General features: G+C 40.8%; 2 protein-coding genes across 8 annotated transcripts in view; one reads left to right on the forward strand and one right to left on the reverse strand.

Annotated features, from left to right (window-relative positions):
• The window catches only part of FAM184B (family with sequence similarity 184 member B), a 122,951-nt gene that overhangs the window by 55,294 nt on the left and 43,386 nt on the right, over positions 1-24,271 (forward strand). For 5 of the 7 annotated variants that reach the window (XM_050947443.1, XM_050947445.1, XM_050947444.1 and 2 more), the window contains 5 exons: positions 8,135-8,905; positions 12,470-12,605; positions 12,713-12,849; positions 13,744-13,950; positions 23,935-24,045. In XM_050947443.1, the coding sequence (XP_050803400.1) occupies positions 8,135-8,905; positions 12,470-12,605; positions 12,713-12,849; positions 13,744-13,950; positions 23,935-24,045 (1,362 nt within the window). The remainder of the gene's footprint in view (positions 1-8,134; positions 8,906-12,469; positions 12,606-12,712; positions 12,850-13,743; positions 13,951-23,934; positions 24,046-24,271) is intronic. The other 2 variants (XM_050947449.1, XM_050947448.1) reach the window with 2 other exon arrangements.
• MED28 (mediator complex subunit 28) overlaps positions 1,382-24,271 on the reverse strand; it is a 76,796-nt gene continuing 53,906 nt past the window's right edge. Inside the window, exons 5-7 of the transcript XR_007773587.1 lie at positions 14,922-14,997; positions 14,338-14,384; positions 1,382-1,986 (exon numbers count right to left, since the gene is read on the reverse strand). The gene's annotated coding sequence lies outside the window, so the exon portion shown is untranslated. The remainder of the gene's footprint in view (positions 1,987-14,337; positions 14,385-14,921; positions 14,998-24,271) is intronic.

A 24,271-nucleotide genomic window follows, 5' to 3' on the forward strand; every position in this document is an offset into this window, starting at 1 on the left:
AAACTAGGAAAGTACAATTTAGATGGGGCTACTATAAGGTGGGTGCATAACTGGCTGGATAACCGTACTCAGAGAGTAGTTATTAATGGCTCCCAATCCTGCTGGAAAGGTATAACAAGTGGGGTTCCGCAGGGGTCTGTTTTGGGACCAGCTCTGTTCAATATCTTCATCAACGATTTAGATGTTGGCATATAAAGTATGCTTATTAAGTTTGCGGATGATACCAAACTGGGAGGGATTGCAACTGCTTTGGAGGACAGGGTCAAAATTCAAAATGATCTGGACAAATTGGAGAAATGGTCTGAGGTAAACAGGATGAAGTTCAATAAAGATAAATGCAAAGTGCTCCACTTAGGAAGGAACAATCAGTTTCACACATACAGAATGGGAAGAGACTGTCTAGGAGGGAGTATGGCAGAAAGAGATCTAGGGGTCATAGTGGACCACAAGCTTAATATGAGGCAGTGTGATACAGTTGCAAAAAAAGCAAACGTGATTCTGGGATGCATTAACAGGTGTGTTGTAAACAAGACACGAGAAGTCATTCTTCCGCATTACTCTGCACTGGTTAGGCCTCAGCTGGAGTATTGTGTCCAGTTCTGGGCACCGCATTTCAAGAAAGATGTGGAGAAATTGGAGAGGGTCCAGAGAAGAGCAACGAGAATGATTAAAGGTCTTGAGAACATGACCTATGAAGGAAGGCTGAAGGAATTGGGTTTGTTTAGTTTGGAAAAGAGAAGACTAAGAGGGGACATGATAGCAGTTTTCAGGTATCTAAAAGGGTGTCATCAGGAGGAGGGAGGAAACTTGTTCACCTTAGCCTCCAATGATAGAACAAGAAGCAATGGGCTTAAACTGCAGCAAGGGAGATTTCGGTTGGACATTAGGAAAAAGTTCCTAACTGTCAGGGTAGTTAAACACTGGAATAAATTGCCTAGGGAAGTTGTGGAATCTCCATCTCTGGAGGTATTTAAGAGTAGGTTAGATAAATGTCTATTAGGGATGGTCTAGACAGTATTTGGTCCTGCCATGAGGGCAGGGGACTGGACTCGATGACCTCTCGAGGTCCCTTCCAGTCCTAGAGTCTATGAGTCTATGAGAGATGCTATCTCTGCTAGTGGAAACAGAGATGATGCAATCACCTGGCCTCAGTGAACAGATACCTAACTAGTTAGTATTTGAAGTTTGTCCTCTACCCATGCTGTGAAGAGTTTGCATAACTCTAAATATATGCCTGGTTTAAATTAGGGCTGTCAAGTGATTAAAAAAATTAATCACGATTAATCGCACTGTGAAAGAATAATAGAATACAATTTATTTAAATATTTTTGGATGTTTTCTACATTTTCAAATATATTGATTTCAATTACAACACAGAATACAAAGTGCACAGTGCTCACTTTATTTTTGTTGCAAATATTTGTACTATGAAAAAACAAAAGAAATTGTATTTTTCACTTCATCTAATACAAGTACTGTAGTGTAATCTCTATCACAAAAGTTAAACTTACAAATGTAGAATTATTTACAAAAAAACCAGCATTCAAAAATAAAACAATGTAAAATTTTAGAGCTTGGAAGTCCAGTCCTACTTCTTGTTCAGCCAGTCGCTCAGACAAACAAGTTTGTTTACCTTTGCAGGAGATGCTGCCTGCTTCTTGTTTACAATGTCACCTGAAAGTGAGAACAGGCATTCTCATGGCACTGTTGTAGCCAGCATCGCAAGATATTTACGTGCCAGATGGCTAAAGATTCATATGTCCCTTCATGCTTCAACCACCATTCCAGGGGATATGCATCCATGCTGATGACGGATTCTGCTCGATAACAATCCAAAGCACTTCAAACCAATCCATGTTCATTTTCATTATCTGAGTAAAATGCCACCAACAGATGGTTGATTTTCTTTTTTGGTGGTTCGGGTTCTGTAGTTTCCGCATCGAGTGTTGCCTCTCTGCTATGTACATCGGCCAAACTGGACAGTCTCTACGGAATAGGATAAATGGACACAAATCAGATATTAGGAATGGCAATATACAAAAACCTGTAGGAGAACACTTCAACCTCCCTGGCCACACTATAGCAGACCTTAAGGTGGCCATCCTGCAGCAAAAAAACTTCAGGACCAAACTTCAAAGAGAAACTGCTGAGCTTCAGTTCATCTGCAAATTTGACACCATCAGCTCAGGTTTAAACAAAGACTGTGAATGGCTTGCCAACTACAGAACCAGTTTCTCCTCCCTTGGTTTTCACACCTCAGCTACTAGAACAGGGCCTCATCCTCCCTGACTGAACTAACCTCGTTATCTCTAGCTTGCTTCTTGCTTGCATATATACACCTGCCCATGGAAATGTCCACTACATGCATCTGACGAAGTGGGTATTCACTCATGAAAGCTCATGCTCCAAAACGTCTGTTAGTCTATAAGGTGCCACAGGATTCTTTGCTACTATTTCTTTTGTTTATCATTTTTACAGTGCAAATATTTGTAATAAAAAATAACATATACTTTTATTTCAATTACAACACACAATACAATATATATGAAAATGTAGAAAAAACATCCAAAATATTTAAGAAATTTCAATTGGCATTCTATTGTTTAACAGTGCAATTAAAACTGCGATTAATCCTGATTAATTTTTTTTAGTTAGTCACATGAGTTAACTGTGATTAATCAACAACTCTAGCTTAAACTGGTATATTTTCCTGACAGGTGCTAGTCAGTTAACGAACAGATTTAGGCTTCTCAGAATTCAATATGTAAATATAATGTTTCTTTTTAGGCATTTTTTTCTATTTTCATCAGTTTAAGTTTTTTCAGTTGCAGGAAATTATGGGGGTTGGACAACTTGGGGATCAGAGAATAATTATTGAGTGACAGTAGATGTTGGGATTCAAAATGTTAAAGCTTAATAACTGTTAAGATACAAATTTTCAACATTATATGACAAAGTAAAACACCTTAAATCAAACTCTAATGGGTTCTCAAGCAGCATTTTTCTTACTTTGTCTAGCTGTATATTTTTATTATTAATTAATGGAATTTTTTTCATCGATTTGTGTGTGTACAGTGAAATCAACATTTACCAACAAAAATCTAGCCCTTCCAAGCCTAAAAACATATTTTTGAATGCTGATTGCCTCTAGTATCACAATCACTTATGATTTTGTTCTCCTTTGATTCTCATCTCTTTCCTAACACTTCGCTCTGACCCCTTTTATCCAGCTAATGAAGCAACCTGCTGGAACAGCTCCTTCAGTGCTGGCATTCAGGTTCCTACAATAATAATGTGCCTGACACTTCTCTGTATACACAGATCAGGCTTTTTCCCCCTGTGAGCCAGTTAACTCCATCTCCACTGCCGAAGTGAAATTCGATTTTTCTTTTAATTACCATTTTTAATGACCAGATTTAATAACAGCAAATGATTTAGAAAAATCAAATGATAAAGTGGAAGTAAGAAGGTTTATTATCCATTACACTGGTAATGCGTTGGTATATATTGTGTGCCAGTGTTTTTATCAGCATGTCGTCTAACTCTGCTCAATTGCAGAAAAATAGGTAAGAAATTTCTTAGGGCACACATAGCTTTGGAGAAATGCTTTGGCAGCAGCAGCCTAGGTATAATGCTGGTGATTCACAGAACAATATAATCATCTCTCCAGGTCAAGGTGGTTCAGTCTTTGCTGTCATACTGATTGGCTATTTAGGGTTGTCTTTGAAAACCACTTAAACTGCAACTAGGATGCAGCAGCGCAGTTTCATAGAGGTTTACACCAGGTTAACTGATGATACCTTTGCTCCATTAACTGCACCTGGCTGCTTATAGTTCAGCAATTATGCTTTAGTGTCTTCCTTCTGGTATATTGAGCTATAAATAACAGGACCAGTCCACCTGACTGCTTCCTATACCCTCTATGTGAGCATTTTTGATTGAGTCGGTTAGAGCATCTTACAGTGCACACAGAGGCTTCTCCATCAAAAGCCCATGACTTTGGAATGATTTTTCTGTGGCAAGGCTAAAATGTTTTTTTTTTCTTTTTCGGTTTATCTGTGTGGCTTTCTTTTGCTGAGTTAAGTTTTATATTTTTTGGGAGTTCTAAATTTATTATTATTACGGTATTTTATTTTATGTTATTTTTAGAATTGGGACATTGTTGTCAATTGCATTTTTGTTAAGGGGCTTGGATGTCTTTGGGCATTAACATTTAATAAAAATTGATTCTTGTTTTCTTATTTAGGTGAGATTAACTGTTCATAAGATTAATGTTTTAAATTTTCTAAAAGGACTAATGATTTGGGGCACCTAATCTGAGACTCATTTTCAGAAATGCTAAGCACCTGCCCTCTGAAGATCAATATCCTTTAAGTCATTTCAATTTGAGTACCCAAAAACTGAGGTACCCATAACCACTAGTCACTTTTGAAAATGTGATGCCCTTAAACCTAATAATATTTAAATCAAAATTATACTTGCATAGTGGTTCTAGTCACCAATAAAAAACAGGATACCAATAATTTCTAAATGGCCACAATGGATAGATAAGCCACTGTCTCCCAGCCAACTAAACCAACTACGATTTTGGCTATTCTCACTAGCGCAGGTTGACTCCTGTTCCTTTGTACCTGCTCTAACCTTCAGTGGAAGTCGGGTTCCTCTAAAGCCCAATTTTACAATAGCCGGTGGGGGCAAGGAGTAGCCCAAGCTCAACTGAATAGGAGGCAAGTAGTGGTGGCACACTAGAATTCAACACAGGGCTCAGCATTAAGATGTGAGTGAAAGTCTTGACCCTGTTAATTGAAGGGTTACCCAAACAAGTTACTTTGGTCATTGCCAAAGTACATGGATGGAATAAATCCCTTCCCCCTACTTTTCGAGCAGACTTTGCATTTCTGTTTAATTGAAAAACAGTCAAAAATAGCAGGGCAGAATTAACAAGATGTAATATAAAGCTAAAATATATGTCTAATGGCCAAAAGACTTTTGGCTGTTGGTTTGATTGGCACTGGGAATATGATTCTTTCACTGTCTGTTGTCATATTTTTATCCAGAAATATACCCAGATACTGCTGTACTTGTGTTATTTTTATTAAGGTCCCTTTATGGACTTTAATATTAGCAGGCATGAGTTTACATTCTGCAGGCAGTACTTGCATGTCAGCTTTTTTTTTTTTTAATTGATAGCTGAAGTCTGAAGTCCAATGTGTGAATGTCACACTATGGAATATATAAAATAGGACTATGGATAGCACAGAAAACTCTTACATGTGACCAGACAGACTCACGTTACCAACAAACTATCTGGAAGAAATCTGAAGATATTCTTCAGGTGTACAAAATATAGGCCCCAGACCTGCCGTTCTTACTTAGACAAAGCTCCTCATGATCTCTCAGTTGATGTTTTGCCTGAGGAATGACCAGGGATTGCAGGACTGGGATCATATTGTGACCAAAGAGTTGGATGTGATCCTGACTCTAGATGAATGCATTTGAGGCTATTATTGGCTATAAATCACTGGTCAAAAGCCCATTGGGAGTCTTGCCATTGACTTCAGAGGGCTCCGGTCAGGCCCATAATCTCTATCATATCATGTATGTTGTTCCTGACATAACCTTAGTCCCAGATTTGGACCTTAGCGTCCAAAATATGGGGGTTAGCATGAAAACCTCCAAGCTTAGCCACCAGCCTGGACCTGGTACCTGCTGCCACCACCCAAAAAATTAGAGTGTTTTGGGGCACTCTGGTCCCCCTGAAAAACCTTCCCTGGGGACCCCAAGACCCAAATCCCTTGAGTCTCACAACAAAGGGAAATAATCCTTTTTCCCTTCCCCCCTCCAGGTGCTCCTGGAGAGATACACAGACACAAGCTCTGTGAAACTACACAGAGAGACTCCCCCTCTCTATTCCCAATCCTGGAAACAAAAGTACTTTCCTATTCCCCCAGAGGGAATGCACAATCAGGCTAGCAATCCAACACACAGATCTCCCCGATTTCTTCCTCCCACCAATTCCCTGGTGAGTACAGACTCAATTTCCCTGAAGTAAAGAAAAACTTCAACCGGTCTTACAAGAAAGCTTTATATAAAAAGAAAGAAAAATACAAACAAATGTTCTCTCTGTATTAAGATGATACAACACAGGGTCAATTGCTTAAAAGAATATTGAATAAACAGCCTTATTCAAAAAGAATACAAATCAAAGCACTCCAGCACTTATATTCATGCAAATACCAAGGAAAAGAAACCATATAACTTACTATCTGATCTCTTTGTCCTTACACTTAGAAACAGAAGATTAGAAAGTAGAACTACTTCTCCAAAGCTCAGAGAAAACAGGCAGGCAGACACAAAGACTGAGACACTCAATTCCCTCCACCCAAAGTTGAAAAAATCCGGTTTCCTGATTGGTCCTCTGGTCAGGTGCTTCAGGTGAAAGAGACATTAACCCTTAGCTATCTGTTTATGACAGTTCCCAGATATTTATGTAGAGCTATGAGCTTTGAATCTTTGATATGAAAAATAAAAGCAGGAAACTCCAGGCGTATGTCAATATATTAATCAATATCCTATTGAGTTTTGACACCATTCTATATTTTTATGCCATCACTTTGTATGCACATGCTTAATGAGAAAAGACATCCTATTTCACACAGGGATCCAGAAACAGCCAGGCCAGAGTAGACCAGTCCATTTACACCAGGATCCTGTCTCTGATAGTGCCAGAAACTATACCTGTTAGCCAGTAAATTCAGAAAAGGGAGCCGCTAATAAAATAAACAGAAGGAAAGCAAAAATCCATGGAAAAAATTATAACCAGACACATGTATCTGACTAACATAGATGATACCTCTAGGGCTTTTAGTGGGAGGACATACGGGTACTAAATGACCACATCTATATTTCTGTAGTATATGTTGGTAGCATCACAGTTCAATACGGATCTTTATACATTTGCAACACAATTACCTATGCATTAGTCCTAACAAATTCCTCTAGTGCAATCTGTTCAGAAAGCCACTAACAGTAAATAACATGAGTATGCTGATGCATAAATTTTACATACTACAGCATGACTTAGAGCATCACAAGGGATTTTGAATGTATTAAATCAGTCTGTTTGACATTTATGGGGGAGACTGTTATTAACAGTTCTGGGATACATCAAAGCTTGAAGCAGAAAATGAAAAAGAAAACATCTATTACAAAATAGAGAAAAAAATATTTATAACAATCAGTTACGTCCCATGGGCCTGAATCTGGTCCCTGAAGGTCAATGGCAAAATTCCCATTGACTTTGCTGGGAATGGGATTAGGCACCAAGTATCTCTTCAAAGAGAATACAGAATATTTTGCAGTCACATATTACAGCCTTGCAAGCTCATCATGGAAATTTACCAGCTCAGGCAAAAATTCTATGAATCTACCCTTCATTCTAACCCATTGTACATTTTTAATGGATATTTCAAAATAATAATAATATTTTGTATTTATATAGTACCTTCCATATGAGGATCTGGATGAGCTTTACAAAGATTGAGTGAAACATAATCATAGGCCTGAGAGAAGAGAATTATTACTCCACATTTTATAGACTGAGCAAAGTAAATTGCAGAAAGATTAAGAGCAACAATTTTAAAAGTGGCCACTTATTTCTCAGCTGTTGAATGCTCAGCTTGAGCCAGAACCTGATTTTCTGCAGCGCTGAGCAACCAGCGCGTCGACTGACCTCAAATGGATTTGTGTGAACTCAGCACCTCGGAAATCAGGCCTGTGTTTTGAGTTAGGTACAGTGGACACTCCTGAAAATTTTGGCCTAAGTGACTTGCCAAAGTTGCTTGAGGAAATCTTTGCTAGAGTCCAGAATAGATCCTATATTTCCTAGTTCTCAGTCTCCTATCTTAATCTCAGGGTCATCTTTCCTCCCTTCACGATGTTGCTTTCTAATTTGTGCTTGAGGTGCGTCTGCCTGTTGTTTTCACTTTTTTCTCCTTGCTAGTAAGGAACAGTTTACATTTAACTGTTGTGATCATCATCTTAGAAATTAATTTAATACATTGATGAATATAATCGCTGAATCTTTAATACCATCAATTAAAAGATATTGTAATATTCTATTCCCGGTCTATAGGTGATATATGCTTTGAACACTAAAAATGACGAGCAGGAGGCCAGTATACAGGCTCTTAAAGAAGCCCATCAAGAGGAAATTCAGCGCATCCTTGCTGAGACAAGGGAAACCATTCTCCAATATAAATGCAAAGTAGGAGAAGAGCAGGAGCTCCGAAAGCATATTCAGACCCTTGAAGATACACTGGAGCAACACACGAGGCTAAAGGAGGAAGCCTTAGCAGAATTTACTGTGTGCAAGAAGCAGGTGGAAGAGAAGATATTCAGAACAGAGGCAAAACATAGTGAAAGGATCATTACCCTTTCCAAAGAGATGCTAGATATGAAGACAGACTTTGAAAACAAGCCTCAACATTTCAACCAAGAGTCAGAGAGCCTGGTAAATGAATGTAAGCCATTTAGGCAAGAGAAATTGGATAAAAAGGAGACAATAGATGAAAAACGCAGCATAGAGTTGCAGGCTCTAATTAATGAAATGGAAAACCTCAAGAGGGAGAACCAGAAAATAACTGAAGAATATGCTCAGAAAGCCAGCAAACTACAAGCCTCTTACAAGAAAGAAAAAGAGACTTTGAAAAAGGCCATGCAGCAGTCAGTGGCTGATACACAGAAACAGTGCCAGCAAAGAGCAACAGAGCAAAAGAAAAGCTCTGAGGCCCAGGAAGCTGCTTTGTGGCAGCAGGCAAAGAAGCTGGAGGCTGAGCTGGAGGTGAAAGGCCAGAAGATAAATGAGTTGAAGAAGCATTCCCAGAAGCTGAAGGAGAGGATGCAGGTAGAATGGGAGATGCTGATCCATCTGCCTATAAAGTAGCAAATTACTAAGCCTTTAAAATTCTGTTGTATAAAAGTGTTTTTCTGCCTATAAATAGCCCTTTGAGTTAAGTGCTTTGAAAGCGCTAGAGAAGTTTAACAGAGCTCAGAAGGCAAGGGGGAGAAACGTAATTAAGTGACAGCGTTTCAGAGACAATTAAGAATCCATTGGGGAGCCTTCCCAAACAGCACCCTCGCTCAAATCTGTAGATGATGCACAGGGGGAGAGAGGTGAATCTTGTGTCTTGACTGAAAACTTATTCTCCCTCAGCTGCTAGGTGAAGGGGGCAGCAATGTTGCCAAAGTGTGGCAGGGGGTATGCAAGGAATGGGGGATGGCAGCTGTGTATCCTCCCACCCTCTGGCCATCAGCAGCCCATCCACTTCAATACGAGGTGCATTCTTGGGTAGAGAGGCTAGCCAGCAAGACAGCAGATTGGACATCAGCTGTTTTATGTTGTATGCTCCTAGTTATCACCCTCAATTTAGATAGCATTTAATAAAGTGTGCATCTTGGAAGATTCTAATACAATGATGATAATAGGCCAGATCACTTCCTCAGTGGGGAAGAATCTGTCAGAGGGGGCTCAGAAGGAGGAAATCTGGAAATCATGAGGATCCCTTCACAGAAATTCCCTCACACTGTTCCATTGGGGGTAGGGGACAGGGTTTACCTCCCCATCAAAGCCCAGAACCTCACAGCTTCCCAGGGTCCATGGGTGGCTGGCCCAGGGCCAAACACAAGGAGCTCCTTCCCCCTCCACTGAAGCTCTGGTGCCCTCTGTCTCCACCTCACTGCCTGGCAGTACAGCTCTGAGTGAGCTGAACAGGCACAGACTCCTCCTTAAAGGTGATCCCTGCTGAGGAGGGGGCTTCAAAAAATGAGACAGCCCCAGGCCACATCACCTGTTCTTTGTGAATTCCACAAGGCCAGAGGGGGAAATGAGTCCAGACAGCACTGCCTCCCTCTCCTACACACTTCAGAGAAGAGGGAGAGGGTGGTGCCACAGAGACTGGTAAGCCCTTCCATCACACAGGGCAGGGGGATTCAATCACAAACCCTGGTTCAGCAAGGTACTTAAGCATGTAACTAACTTTAAGCAAGTGAGTAGTCCCATTGAAGTGATCCCTGCAGACCTTTCCTACATGCAACCCACTTACTTGAGCTGTGTTCAGGGTCCCGTTTCTGTTCTTAATGTAATATTTCAAATTTTAATTTTACAGTTAATTAATTCTTAATTTACAGTTGCTAGAAGGCCTGTAGGATGCAGGCCCCCATTTGGCAAATCACTTAAAATGAGTATATGCTTAATCTCAAACACCTGTTTAGGTCCACTGAAGTTAAAATTAAGCATTCGCTTAAATGCTTTGCTAAATTTGGGCCTTGCTGAACTAGCTAATCCGAAAGAAGCAGAAGCTGAAGGATAGAAACAACACTTCCTAGAACTTGGTCCCAGAAATAAAGATTAGATTGTAATTATACACTTAAGAGGACAAGTATAAAAGACTTCATGCTGCTGGTGTATGTGTATGTGTTGTCTATGACTTATGCATATTATATCATGCAACTGTTTTATATCTATTAGTTTTCCACATACCATAATAGTTTATGTATTGCTAGCAGAAACTTATTTAAATGGAAGAAAATGCATTGTTTCTGGCATGCAATTAAAAAAAAGGAACTGGAGGTGTCGAGACAGTTTCAGGTCTTTTGCTTTTTGTGTCTGATTTTGGTATCAGCTGAATGGGGCTCAGGTTGAAATTACATTTGGAAGATCTGTTCTGAGGGCCAGATTCTCAGCCTGTGTAAATTGGTGGTGGTCTTGTGAAGCTAATGGAGCTATGCTGATTCACACAAGCTTAGACTCTTGTGTTTAAAGAAGAACTCTCACTCTGGGATAAATTTTGAGGGGGAAAGAGAACAGTTACACAAAATGTAGTTTCCAATATTTTGCTAATATTTGTTTTCACATAAAAGCTTTCCTTCATAAGGTGGCTTTTTCTACTGTCACAGGCTTATGATTACTTTTCACAAACATACTACAAGACTGCAGATTTTGAAGAAGAAATTTCTTTAGTCACAAATATCTCTGATCATTAGCAAATACTGGCAAGGAAAGCCATTAAATGCATTAAACATAAAAGGAAAAGGATGTTTAAGCATGATGAATTTTCTGCTTTTTCCTCAGTGTATGACAAGTGCTTGGAGACCTTCATGGTATAAATCCCCACTCTGAACCTTAGCGTCCAAAAGATGGGGTACCAGCATGAATTCCTCTAAGCTTAATTACCAGCTTAGAACCTGTAGTGCTGCCACCAACCAGGATTACAGTGGCTGGTACACTCTGGTCCCCCCAAAACCTTGCCCGGGGACCCCCAAGACCCAGACCATCTGGATCTTAACACAAGAAAAGTAAACCCTTTCCCCCACCATTGCCTCTCCCAGGCTTCCCCTCCCTGGGTTACCCTGGAAGATTACTGTGATTCAAACTCCTTGAATCTTTAAACAGAGAGGAAAATGCACCTTCCCCCCTCCTTCTCTCTGCCCCTCCCAGACTCTTCCTGAGAGAGAAATTAATCCTAACACAGAGAGTAATTAATCTTTCTCTCCCCCTTCCCTCCTTTCTCCCCACCAATTCCCTGGTGGATCCAGACCCAGTCCCCTGGGGTCTCACAGAATTAAAAAAAATCAGGTTTTTAAACAAGAAAAGCTTTTAATTAAAGTAACAGTAAAAATTATCTTTGTAAATTTAAGATGGAATATTTTACAGGGTCTTTCAGCTATAGACACTGGGAATACCCTCCCAGCCTAAGTATACAAGTACAAATTAAAATCCTTTTAGCAAAATACAAATTTGAACTCCTTCCAGCCAAATACACATTTGACCTCCTCCCAGCCAAATACACATTTGCAAATAAAGAAAAGAAACATAAGCCTAACTTGCCTTAACTACCTATTACTTATTATTCTGAACTTATAAGAGCCTGTATCGGAGAGATTGGAGAGAAACCTGGTTGCACGTCTGGTCCCTCTCAGAACCCAGAGAGTATAACAACCAAAAACTAACAGCACACACAAAAACTTCCCTCCCTCAAGATTTGAAAGTATCCTGTCCCCTGATTGGTCCTCTGGTCAGGTGACAGCCTGGCTCACTGATCTTGTTAACCCTTTACAGGCAAAAGAGATATGAAGTACTTCTGTTTCATTAACTCTTAACTATCCGTTTATGACACCCCATATTAGAGCAAATTTATCATCATTATTTATTATTATTATTATTATTTCAGAGCCAGTGCAAGTGTGATGACAAATAGTGAACCTGGTTTAAATAAAGTTCTAATTTCTCTAATAGATGTTGGAGGTATTGCAGTGCTTGACAGAGGCAGAACTAACTAGCTTACCTCTAAGTTTCCAAGTGCCTGAGACATCACTATATAGTAATAGTGACTGGTGACCTCTGCACTTGAGATGACAATGGACTATATGCAAGATGCCAAAGAAATAAGTGATATCTATGATATTTTAGGACTTGGAAATACAGCTTAAGGAGTCTCAACAAGAGACTCTGGAGTCCAAAAGCACAGTGCAAAAACTGGAAGAAGAACTGACTGTAGCCAAAGAGAGGCTCATGCTGCAGGAGAATGAAATACTGAGTAAAGCAGGTATGCTATTCATTAATGTCATTGTTAAATATTTCCCTTACTAGTCAGTCATGTTGTAAACTCCCAAGTGATATATGTTGTTTGAAATGTAAATCTTACAACTGCAGAAGAAATGGAAACTGTGCTGAATTCCCAAAGCAAAGCTGAGAAAGAAGTAGATGAACTGAAGAATCAAATAATGCAGCTGCAGAAAATGACCTACACCAAACAGAGCCAAACCAAGGAAGGTAGTGAAGACACACAGGTATTTACTCCCAGACCTCTGAAGGCATGGTACCCCATCTAAGGCCTGATCCAAAGTGCACTGATATCAATGGGGATCTTTCTTTTGACTTCTGTGGACTTTGGATTGTGTGTGTAGGCCTCAGTCCTGCCAGGTAGTGCGTGCTTGGTCCAATCCAGCCAAGCACTTAAACATACACTTGACTAGTTTTGTTGACTTCACTTGGACTACTCACATGCTTAAAGTGTGGCTTATACTTAAGTGCTTTCCTGGTTCAGGGTGGAGTGCTCAGTACCTTGTAGGATCAAGCCCTTAAAAAGGGAGAGGACCAAGACAGGCTTCCTAAGGCTAAGATGCTGATTAATATAAAAAAGGAAACTATTTGATTCCATTTAGAAGCTTAACAAGAAAAAGTTCAAATAATGAACTCCCACCAGTAAGGAGTTTATAGACCCTAATAGCTCCCTAATTTATAGACCCTAATTAGCCTCCTGCTATTTAATTTTCTAATTATCTCTTTACCATTATCTGTTAGCTCCTCCTACTGGAGTATTGCACCTGGATGTTAGAAAAACACACTTGGAGTGCGAAACATAGCAGGGACCACATTAATACGTGGTGTAACTCCATGAAAGTGCAGTTGTCCATGAGGAGATCTCTAATTTCAAAAGTAGATCACATGATGAAAAAGTGTGAGAAGCTTGGTTATAAAAGATGTGTACAGCCCTGGAGCATTAAAATTTCACAGGAAGGGAGTGCTTTTTTTTTTTGTTTTGTTTTTTTGTTTTTAACAAGAACCCAGTGTTGTCCAATAGAATTCACCACAGAGGACAGGAAATCCCCTACAGAATAGGTGGACTGCTTAGGCTCCAGGACTTTATCTTGATTTTCTTATAAGGCCACTGTATTTTATAGCCCATGGAAGCTGCAGCTACTGAAATAGAAGATATAAAGCAACGACACAAAGAAGAACTTCATAAAATTAAAGGACAGTCAGATAAGGAGAAATGGCGTTTGAAGGAGCAGCTTGTGAAGGGGTTGGAAGATATTGTAAAGAAACACACAATGGAAATCAAATCTACTCAAACCTCCATGGAAGCTGAAAGAAAAACATTGCAGAAGGTGGGATGTTCTTCTATTAATAGATACTCTGATTCATCTGTTTTTAATCTCATTGGTCATAGTCATTTTCATTATTCTAACTGGAGGCACTTAGAGTTACTAGAAAACGCAAGGATATTGTTGCTGTGTTTCTGTTCTAAAAAGTGAACTGAACTGGTGGTTTTTCTATGAAAAGCTTCACAGTCAAAGTGAATTTATCCCTGACGTGACTCCTGTGTTCTTGGCATTGCCTATGCTTGAATGCCTTGCATGTGTCAGCAATGTGATTAAATTAACGTCCATCCCAAGGGATAATAACCAGGGGTTGTATATTCCAATCGCAAATTAAAATTCATATGGATCCTTGCTATTCAAAACTTGAATAGTATTAACCTACTCAATACTTACATATTTTCCAAACATAGAGCCCAATCCTGCAAGATGCTGAGAAGCTCCTGTAAAACAATAGAATTGAGAGGATTTAGCACCACTCATCATTGGCTCCAGAGTGCAGTTGCAGAGGTCAGATGTTGCTGCTGACTGCAGGAAGCAGTGGCCACCCAGGCACAAAAAAGAATAAATAAGCTGATACTAATCTCCATACTTAATTCCAATCAGTAGGAGTAATTCTTGTCTTCCCTCAGATCCAAACAGGTTGCCTTGGTAACACCAGTAGTCATGGAAATACTGTAGGAGTCTATATTGCACTTTAATTTAAACTGTGGGCATTGCATTGGCACCCAGTCGCTAAAGAGATTCATCAGAGAGATGTAGTTTCTTGAGAAATAACCTTCTGCGGTAAATTCTGCCCTTGCATCTGTGGGTGGCACTCCCTTGGAGTCAGTGAATTTGCACATTGCAAGGGCCTTGATACAGCAAAGCACCTAAATAAATGTGTCAAATCCATCCTGATTTAGCAGAGCACTTAAACACGTTTAACTTGAAGCAGGTGCTTAAATCCCAATGGGACTTAAAATTAAGCATATACTTACATGGCATGTTGAATCAGAGCCTAAATCAGAAAAGAATTTGGCTCTCTTTCTCCTTATGGGACTTGCTTATTTCTGCCTAAAAGATATATAAGCAAAACTATTAGAGCACACGACATGACAATCAGACCAACTAGTCTGGGCATCATTCCCATCCTTGTTGGAGCTGCAAGGGCCTCCTTACTCTATTTGCTTTGCTTTTACACTTCTGTCGCTGGAGTTCCACTTCTGGTTAAGAATCACTAAGCACACCTCCTTGTAAAGAGCATAAGGGAGGTTGCTACTAAGACATGTAAGGCACTCTGCCCTGCTTGCCAGCTGCTGAGCAGCTTGTTTTGTAGTACTCTTAGCCTCTGGGAGCAAAAGTCTGGGGATTGAACGTAGGTTCTTCCATGTAACAGAGCAAAGCTGTTTGAGTCTTCATTTGTACTATGAGCCTAATTTTTAAACAGGATGGATTGACTTAAATCGCTTTGATTTAAATCAGCAAGCAGGAAACTTTGATTTAAATAATTGATTTTAATCAAATTTTGCATCTGTACCTTTTAGTTACTTTCCTAAAGAAAGATTGATTTGCAACTAAGTATAGCTTTTACACTAAACTTGGTGTTTCTTTTTGCTAACCAGGAGGATACCCTATATCTATATACATTTATTTAATAATTATTTTAGCTTAACTTTTTACAAGATGATGCTTTTTTCCTCTTGCGATTTGTATCAAGTTCAATTTGGATGGAATTTCAAGCTAAAAATGCAAAAAGCAGCTTTTTAAAAATTAAATAAAACAACCTTAAATGCTGGATACATTAAAAAAAAAAGTTTATCAACACGTATTTTGCATTTAAAACTAACTGATTTTATTAAACAAAGGAAGTATTATTTGTAGTTAATGAATTGAACTGATTATTTCTGATCACTGTGCCCTTCATGAACTAGAAGATCTCATTCTCTCACATCTAATTTTTATTCATAGATTGTTGGAGGAAAACAAGCTTTCCTGCTGTTTCAACTCCCAGTTGGTTTCTTAACTTTGAATGAACTTGTCATTGAACTGATCTAGTTGAATAAACTGTAATGAAGAAAATATTGTCTCTGAACCTGTAGAAGAGGCTACTGATGTCAAAAGCTGGTTTAGCACTTCAGCAAACTTGGCTTCTAGTGCTTAGCCAGTGATTTCCACCTGTTCAGTGATTTGACTTTGTTTAAAACTTGGCAACAAACATGTACCGTTTAATATTTTTGTAGTTATTTATATTGTTTCATGGATTATAATAAGTTTAGGCCTCAACATAAGTTGTCAATTTCAAATTTTATTTTAAATGAACTAATTTAATTTAAATAAAAAAATCCAATTTAAATTAAAAAACTATTCAATTTTTTTATTTTAAAAAAATCATAGTTTTTCTACCCTGTTTTTTTAAGGGGTCACAGCCTGGCCCCCTTTTATGGGTATGCACGTTTGCAAGTGCAAAACATCTGCACACATGCTCTCATTAATAATATATATATATATATATCATACAATATCATTCAAAGGCTCCAGCCAAGAGCTGGACCCCCTTGTGCTAGGCACTGTGCAAACACTTTTTAAAGCACTAATACATGTGCATGAAGCGATAGAGTTTAAATGCACAAAATCCCATTTGTCAAAAAGGGAACAGTGTGTGGAAAATTCCATCGCCTGACCATGAAAGTGCAAGTGTTTGAACGTGGCATGTCCAGGTGTTTTGAACAGGCAAAATTGTACTCACACAAAGGGTAGCCTCCTTCTGAAAATCCGACCCATGTTTTTGAATAGCAGGTGAGCAATCTAATGTGTATGCTAAATGGCACTGGGAAAGGCCACAGGAAGTTTTCTGTGTGCACAATTTAAACTTCTGGGTTCAAATGTGAGTTAGTTTGTTTGTCAATGATAAATGCACAGATATAGGTACTGCTTGGGGGCATCTTCTATAAACAGTAAAACAAAACCTGTTTTTGTCAAATAAGATTTTTCATTGCTACGGTTACTCCTGTCCCAGGATCTAATGAGTTAAGTCCCTCAACAGCTTCATGAGGTAGGGAGATTATGATAATACCTTCATTTCAATTTAGGAAAACTGATGTACAGAGAGATTAAGTGACTTGCCAAAGGTCGCACAGGAAACCTGTGTACGCCTCTGATCTTCAGTGCTTTAACCACAAGACTATTTATTCTTCTCCTTTTCTTTGAAAACTAATTTTGTCTTTTCCAACTCTCTTCTCAGTTCTCTGTCAATCTCTTCCTGCCAGTTCACAGCACATCCACACTGTGACTTGGTGCTAGATTTCCATTAGCTTAATTATTAGCTATGAGAAATCCTCATTACTCCATGGTCTTTGCTTGTGTTTGCTAACATTGTACCTTCCTTTTAATTATATTACTTGTCTCTTCAGGAGTTTACATTCACGTTGTGTTATGTTGAATGTTTTTAAGTCATTCTGCTTTAAACATTAGAGACTTCCATTGGGCCTGAAGTTCTTAGAATTGGCATCAGCACCCTCCCGCTTTCCCCCCCTTGCCCTCCCCGTCCCCCCCACCGAAGTGGTCGCTCAAGGCCTGCTGGAGAAATGTTTTCAGTCAGCAAGTTGACACAGATGAGAAAAACAAGTATGCAAATGAGCTTAAAATACTAGATTGCTCAAGGAAATTTTTAAGAGTTGAATATTCAGTCTTTCTACAGCAAATGAACACTCTGTGAAGATATTCAGACACTAAGGGATACATATTCAGCTCAGAGCACAGAGAGTTAGATGAGTTAAACTGGCTAAATCCCCACCTTCTGCTTTGACAATGATGTGTACAAAGTTGTGCATGCCCTGAAAGGAGGTTTAATTAACTATAAAAGCACTGAATTGACAACCTTCGACACTGAAATCCTCCATCCATTGAGCAGATACAGCATGGCCAGCATCACAGCAAGCTTCCAATCACTCTCTTGCCAATGGGCATCAACCTTGAACTGGAGGGACAGTTTCTAAGGGTGAGAGGTGGCAGTTCAATCTTCATTTAATTCTTGATTTCTCCACTGGGGTTGTCATTAAGGTTGCAGTTCTAATGGTGATTTCTGAGATGTGCACACCTTTCCACTAGAAACTCTACTGAGATTACCAGTCATCAGACTTTGATTATATAGTAAATACCTCTTTAAAAATGTGGTGGATGGTTCGCACATTAATACAACTTTAGATTAACCCTTCTTGAACACAGATGCAATATCAGACAAATGTCATCTACTCACTGCAGTTTTAACACTCCAAGCTGCTTTTTGGTGGAAGATTGAGACCACAGCCAGTGTAAGTCTATGCTGATCATGGAAACAGAACAAGACACTTAGATGATTCTGTAATTAATGTAAGGAGAGACACTCCAGGACTGCAGTATCTATTATTGAGTAAACTGTTATGGCTATGCGGAATGCATGGAAGCAGCCTTGAAAAGACACAACAGAGTGTGAATCCTGAAAATAAGCCATGAGAAAGTGTATCTGATTTCTTCAGCTGAAATTCCCTTCCGCCCTCACATGGAAATCCTTACCACAATTCAGTTATGCTGGAAGCTTCATCAAGGGTCAAGGATAACAGTTTCTAATGGGTTGTTTGTAGACGACTTGCATTGAATGGTTTTTCCACATAAAAGTTGCTTGCAAAGTAATGAGTAAGGAGCCAGGCACTCAGGCAGCGGCACAGTCAGCTGCAGCGGCACAGGAGGCGGCGAACAGAGCGGCTAACAGGGGAGTTTCAGTGGGAGTTTCCAGGGGGAGGTTGCAGGGGAGACCAAGGCAGAGGAACCGGGAAGGCAGACCAGGGAAGAGGCAGCCCTGCGCTGGTCGGTGGCCTGCGGTGCGGTGTGAGCTGTGGATTGCCAGGCACAGAGTTGCAGCGCTACAATGGAGGCAGAGGCAGCAGGTGCAGACACACTGAGGATGACTGGGTGCGGCAGCTGCGGCATGTACATGGTCCTAGAGGGAGCACCTGAAAGGAGTTTCATCTGCATGAAGTGTCGTCTGATAGAGCTGCTGGAGGAAAAGGTAAGGGGACTGGAGATGCAAGTGGAAACTCTGGCTGAGTTTAGAAGGGGATTTGAGCAGATGATGGAACACAGACATGATGAGGCACAGGGGACAAGCTCAGGCGAGCGGACAAAAGCAGGACCTAAGGACTCTGAGGAGGGACTGCTGGGTGAGGAAAGTGGACGGTGGAAGCATGTCACTAGGAGAACCAGACAGAGGATAAGACGGGCCAGCGATGGACAAATAGAACTCAGGAATAGGTTTGCTGAGTTGGGAAATGAAGATGGAACACAGCGGGCTGCTGAAGGAGTAACGGCAAGGAAGAAGAGGCAAGCAGCTAGTCCTGCAGATGGAGGGGAGCAGTCAGTGGAGGCAACATCAAGTACGAGCCCTAGGAGGATTGTGAGGTCAAATACAAATCTGGAGGAATCACAGCCAGCTGCTGTGGGGGATAGACCGGAGAATCGCATTGTCACCAGGAAAAGGCAAGTCTACGTGGTTGGAGACTCTCTACTGAGAAGAGTAGACAGGCCTGTAACTAGACCGGATCGGGAGAACAGAAGAGTGTGCTGTCTGCCGGGGGCTAAGATACAGGATGTGGACTTGAGCCTGAATACGATCTTAGTGGGAGCGGGAAAAAATCCGTTGATTATCCTTCATGTGGGAACGAACGATACAGCTAGTTACTCACTGGACTGTATCAAGGAGGACTATTTCAGACTGGGGAAGAGGCTTAAAGACATCGAGGCTCAGGTGATCTTCAGTGGGATTCTGCCAGTTCCTAGAGCGGGGCGACGAAGGAGGGACAAGATTATGGCGATCAACAGATGGCTCAGGGAGTGGTGTTATAAGGAGGGCTTTGGGATGTACGGTCACTGGGACGCATTTACGGATAGACAACTGTTTGCTCAGGATGGACTTCATCTCAGCAAGGAGGGAAATAGGATTCTAGGATGGAGGCTCGCCGACCTCATCAAGAGGGCTTTAAACTAGAAAGTTGGGGGAGATGGCTGGGAAATGTTCAGGAGATCTCCACGCCAGAACATAACCTGGAGAGGGAAGTAAACAAAGTGAGCGGGGATACCCTTGCGGCCCCAAGATTTGATCCAAGGAGGAATAGTGGAGTAGAAACCAGAGTAACGGGTGATGCTGGTGGCAGACAGTTTGTGCACGACGGGGGAAAGAATGTCACTGACGCCAAACGCCGAAAATTAAAAGGTTTGTACACTAATGCGAGGAGCCTAGGTAACAAGATGGAGGAACTGGAGTTACTCGTGCAGGAAGTGAAGCCGGATATTATAGGGATTACCGAAACCTGGTGGAATAGTACTCATGACTGGAGCACGGGTATTGAAGGCTATGTGCTGTTCAGAAAAGACAGGAAGAAAGGCAAAGGTGGGGGAGTAGCCTTGTACATCAATGATGAAATTAAATGTAGCGAAATAAGATGCGATGGAATGGATAAGACGGAGTCCGTCTGGGCAAAAATCACGCTGGGTAAAAAAGCAACTAGAGCTTCCCCTGAGATAGTGCTTGGGGTGTGCTACAGACCGCCGGGATCGGATTGGGATATGGATAGAGACCTCTTTAATGTCTTTAATGAAGTAAACACAAAGGGGAAATGTGTGATTATGGGGGACTTCAACTTCCCGGATATAGACTGGAGGACGAGTACTTGCACAAATAATAGGGGTCAGATTTTTCTGGATGTGATAGCGGATGGATTTCTTCATCAAGTAGTTGAAGCACCTACGAGAGGGGATGCCATTTTAGACTTGGTGTTGGTGAGCAGTGAGGACCTCGTAGAAGAAATGGTGGTAGGGGACAACCTTGGTTCGAGTGATCATGAGCTGATTCAGTTCAAACTAGATGGAAGGATAAACAAATGTAGATCTGCGATTAGGGTTTTTGACTTCTCGAGGGCTAATTTTAAAGAGTTAAGGAAATTAGTTAGGGAAGTGGATTGGACGGAAGAATTAGTGGATTTAAATGTGGAGGAGGCCTGGAATTACTTTAAGTCACAGCTGCGGAGACTGTCGGAAGCCTGCATCCCGAGAAAGGGGAAAAGAACCATGGGCAGGAGTTGCAGGCCAAACTGGATGAGCAAGCAACTCAGAGAGGGGATTAGACAAAAGCAGAAAGCTTACAGGGAGTGGAAGGAAGGCAGGATCAGTAAAGAAAGCTACCTTGCTGAGGCCAGAACATGTAGGGATAAAGTGAGGAAGGCTAAAAGCCGCATTGAACTGGACCTTGCAAAGGGAATCAAAACCAATAGTAAAAGGTTCTACAGCCACATAAATAAGAAGAAAACAAAGAAAGAAGAAGTGGGGCCGCTATACACTGAGGATGGAATGGAGGTTAAGGATAACCTAGGCATGGCCCAACATCTAAACAAGTACTTTGCCTCGGTTTTTAATAAGACTAGTGAGGAACCTTGCGATGATGGAGGGATGATAAACGGGAATGTGGATATGGAAGTGGATATTACTGCAACTGAGGTGGAGGCCGTACTTGAACAGCTCGATGGGTCGAAGTCGGAGGGCCCGGACAATCTCCACCCGAGGATATTAAAGGAACTGGCACGTGAAATTGCGAGCCCGTTAGCGAGAATTTTTAAGCGATTGATAATCTCGGGTGTTGTGCCGTATGACTGGAGGATTGCTAATGTAGTTCCTATTTTTAAGAAAGGGAAAAAGAGTGATCCGGGTAATTATAGGCCTGTTAGCTTGACGTCTGTAGTATGTAAGGTCTTGGAAAAAATTTTAAGGGAGAAAGTAGTTAAGGACATAGAGGTCAATGGTAATTGGGACGAATTGCAACACGGATTTACTAAAGGTAGATCGTGCCAAACCAATCTGATCTCCTTCTTTGAGAAGGTGACGGATTACTTAGATAAAGGAAATGCGGTAGATATAATTTACCTAGATTTCAGTAAGGCGTTCGACACGGTTCCGCACGGGGAGCTGTTAGTTAAATTGGAAAAGCTGGGAGTGAATATGAAAGTTGTAAGGTGGATAAGGAACTGGTTAAAGGGGAGACTCCAGAGGGTCGTATTGAAAGGTGAACTGTCGGACTGGAAGGAGGTCACCAGTGGAGTCCCTCAAGGATCGGTTTTGGGACCGATCTTATTTAACCTTTTTATTACTGACCTTGGCACAAAGAGCGGGAATGTGCTAATAAAGTTTGCGGATGACACGAAGCTGGGGGGTATTGCTAACACGGAGAAGGACAGGGATACTATTCAAGAAGATCTGAACCACCTTGTTAACTGGAGTAATAGAAATAGGATGAAATACAATAGTGAAAAGTGCAAGGTCATGCATTTAGGAATTAATAATAAGAATTTTGGATATACGTTGGGGGCGCATCAGTTGGAAGCGACGGAGGAAGAGAAGGACCTTGGGGTACTGGTTGATAGCAGGATGACTATGAGTCGCCAATGTGATACGGCTGTTAAAAAAGCAAATGCGATTTTGGGATGCATCAGGCGGGGTATTTCCTGCAAGGATAAGGAGGTGTTAGTACCGTTGTATACGGCGTTGGTGAGACCCCATCTGGAATACTGTGTGCAGTTCTGGTGTCCCATGTTCAAGAAGGATGAATTCAAACTGGAACAGGTTCAGAGACGGGCTACGAGGATGATCCGAGGAATGGAAAAACTGCCTTATGAAACGAGACTCAAAGAGCTTGGCTTGTTTAGCCTGGCCAAAAGAAGGCTGAGGGGGGATATGCTCGCCCTATATAAATATATCAAGGGGGTTAACGTTAGGGAGGGAGAGGAATTATTTAAGTTTAGTACTAATGTAGCCACGAGGACGAATGGGTATAAACTGGATATTAGGAAGTTTAGACTTGAAATTAGACGAAGGTTTCTGACCATTAGGGGAGTGAAGTTCTGGAATAGCCTTCCGAGGGAAGTAGTAGGGGCAAAAGACTTTCCTGGCTTTAAGACAAAGCTTGATAAGTATATGGAGGGGATGTTATGATAGGATCGTTAATTTGGGCAATTGATCTTGAATTACCACCAGACAGGTCTGCTCAATGGTCTGCGGGGAGATGTTGCATGCGATGGGTACTGAGTTGCTGCGGAGAACTCCTTCTTGGGTGCTGGCTGGTGACTCTTGCCCACATGCTCAGGGTTTAGCTGATCGCCATATTTGGGGTTGGGAAGGAATTTTCCTCCAGGGCGGATTGGCAGGTGCCCTGGAGGTTTTTCGCCTTCCCCTGCAGCGTGGGGCACGGGTCGCTTGCTGGTGGTGTCTCTGCAGCTTGAGGTCTTCAAACCATTTTTGAGGATTTCAATAACTCGGTCCTGGGATAGGGGTTGTATAAAATTGGATGGGTGGGGTTCTGTGGCCTGCCTTGTGCAGGAGGTCAGACTAGATGATCAGATTGGTCCCTTCTGACCTATGAGTCTATGAGTCTATGAGATTGATTCATAACTGTATTTTCTGATTTTCTAAAATGCAGAAATTAGTAACCGAACTCCATTATATCTATTAATATGCATTCTCTGCCAATGCTTTTGCAGCCCTTTGCTAAGGGACAATATGATCTAGTTCTGGACTGGCTTTCAGTCAAGACCATTATTTTAAGCTCTCTTACTGATTTATTCTGTTACCTTAGCCAGATCACTTCCCTCCTCTGTGTCTGTTTCATCATGCAGCAGCACTTGGATACTACAGTGATGGGTGCAACAGAAAACCCTAATTTAAACAGACAGATTTAAAATGGGAACAAGGAGACTTAACTTTCTTTGCAAAAAAACTGTGATGATTCTTGGATGAAAAGTGCCATTCAAGTGCTTAAGTATTATTATTAGCTTTCATAGAACTATATAGACTCCTATGATCTGCCTCTGTTCATGTTCCTGAAACATATTGTCCATACCTCTTCCACCCTACTGAGATACTTTCTTTCCTTCTTCTATGATGTACACTCTGGGCATGGTCCTGCACGTTTGTAATTGTTTTATTTACTTTTAGGAGCTTCAGATACAGTTAGAGGAATTAAGAAAGAATGCTGAGAATGAAATAAAGCAGCTAGAAAAGGAGAAAGAAGCCCTAAATAGGAAACTTCAGGACTCTTCACTTGAGGTATGTGGGCATAAATCCACCTGATATTAAAAGGACTCTTAATTTTTCTTCTGATTCGGAAGGTTCTTAATGAGATTCATAATCCTTGCTGTCTGTGATATCCTTCAAGGAAATTTGCAAAGACTATAGGTAGAAATATCAGAAAGTATTTTTAAATGTCAACAAAGATTTTAACAAAATGATATTAATTTTCACTGAGCTTCATATAGACTTACTCCTTTTTATT

Source organism: Gopherus flavomarginatus, chromosome 3 (genome assembly GCF_025201925.1).
Source record: "Gopherus flavomarginatus isolate rGopFla2 chromosome 3, rGopFla2.mat.asm, whole genome shotgun sequence".
NCBI classification, from domain to species: domain Eukaryota; kingdom Metazoa; phylum Chordata; order Testudines; family Testudinidae; genus Gopherus; species Gopherus flavomarginatus.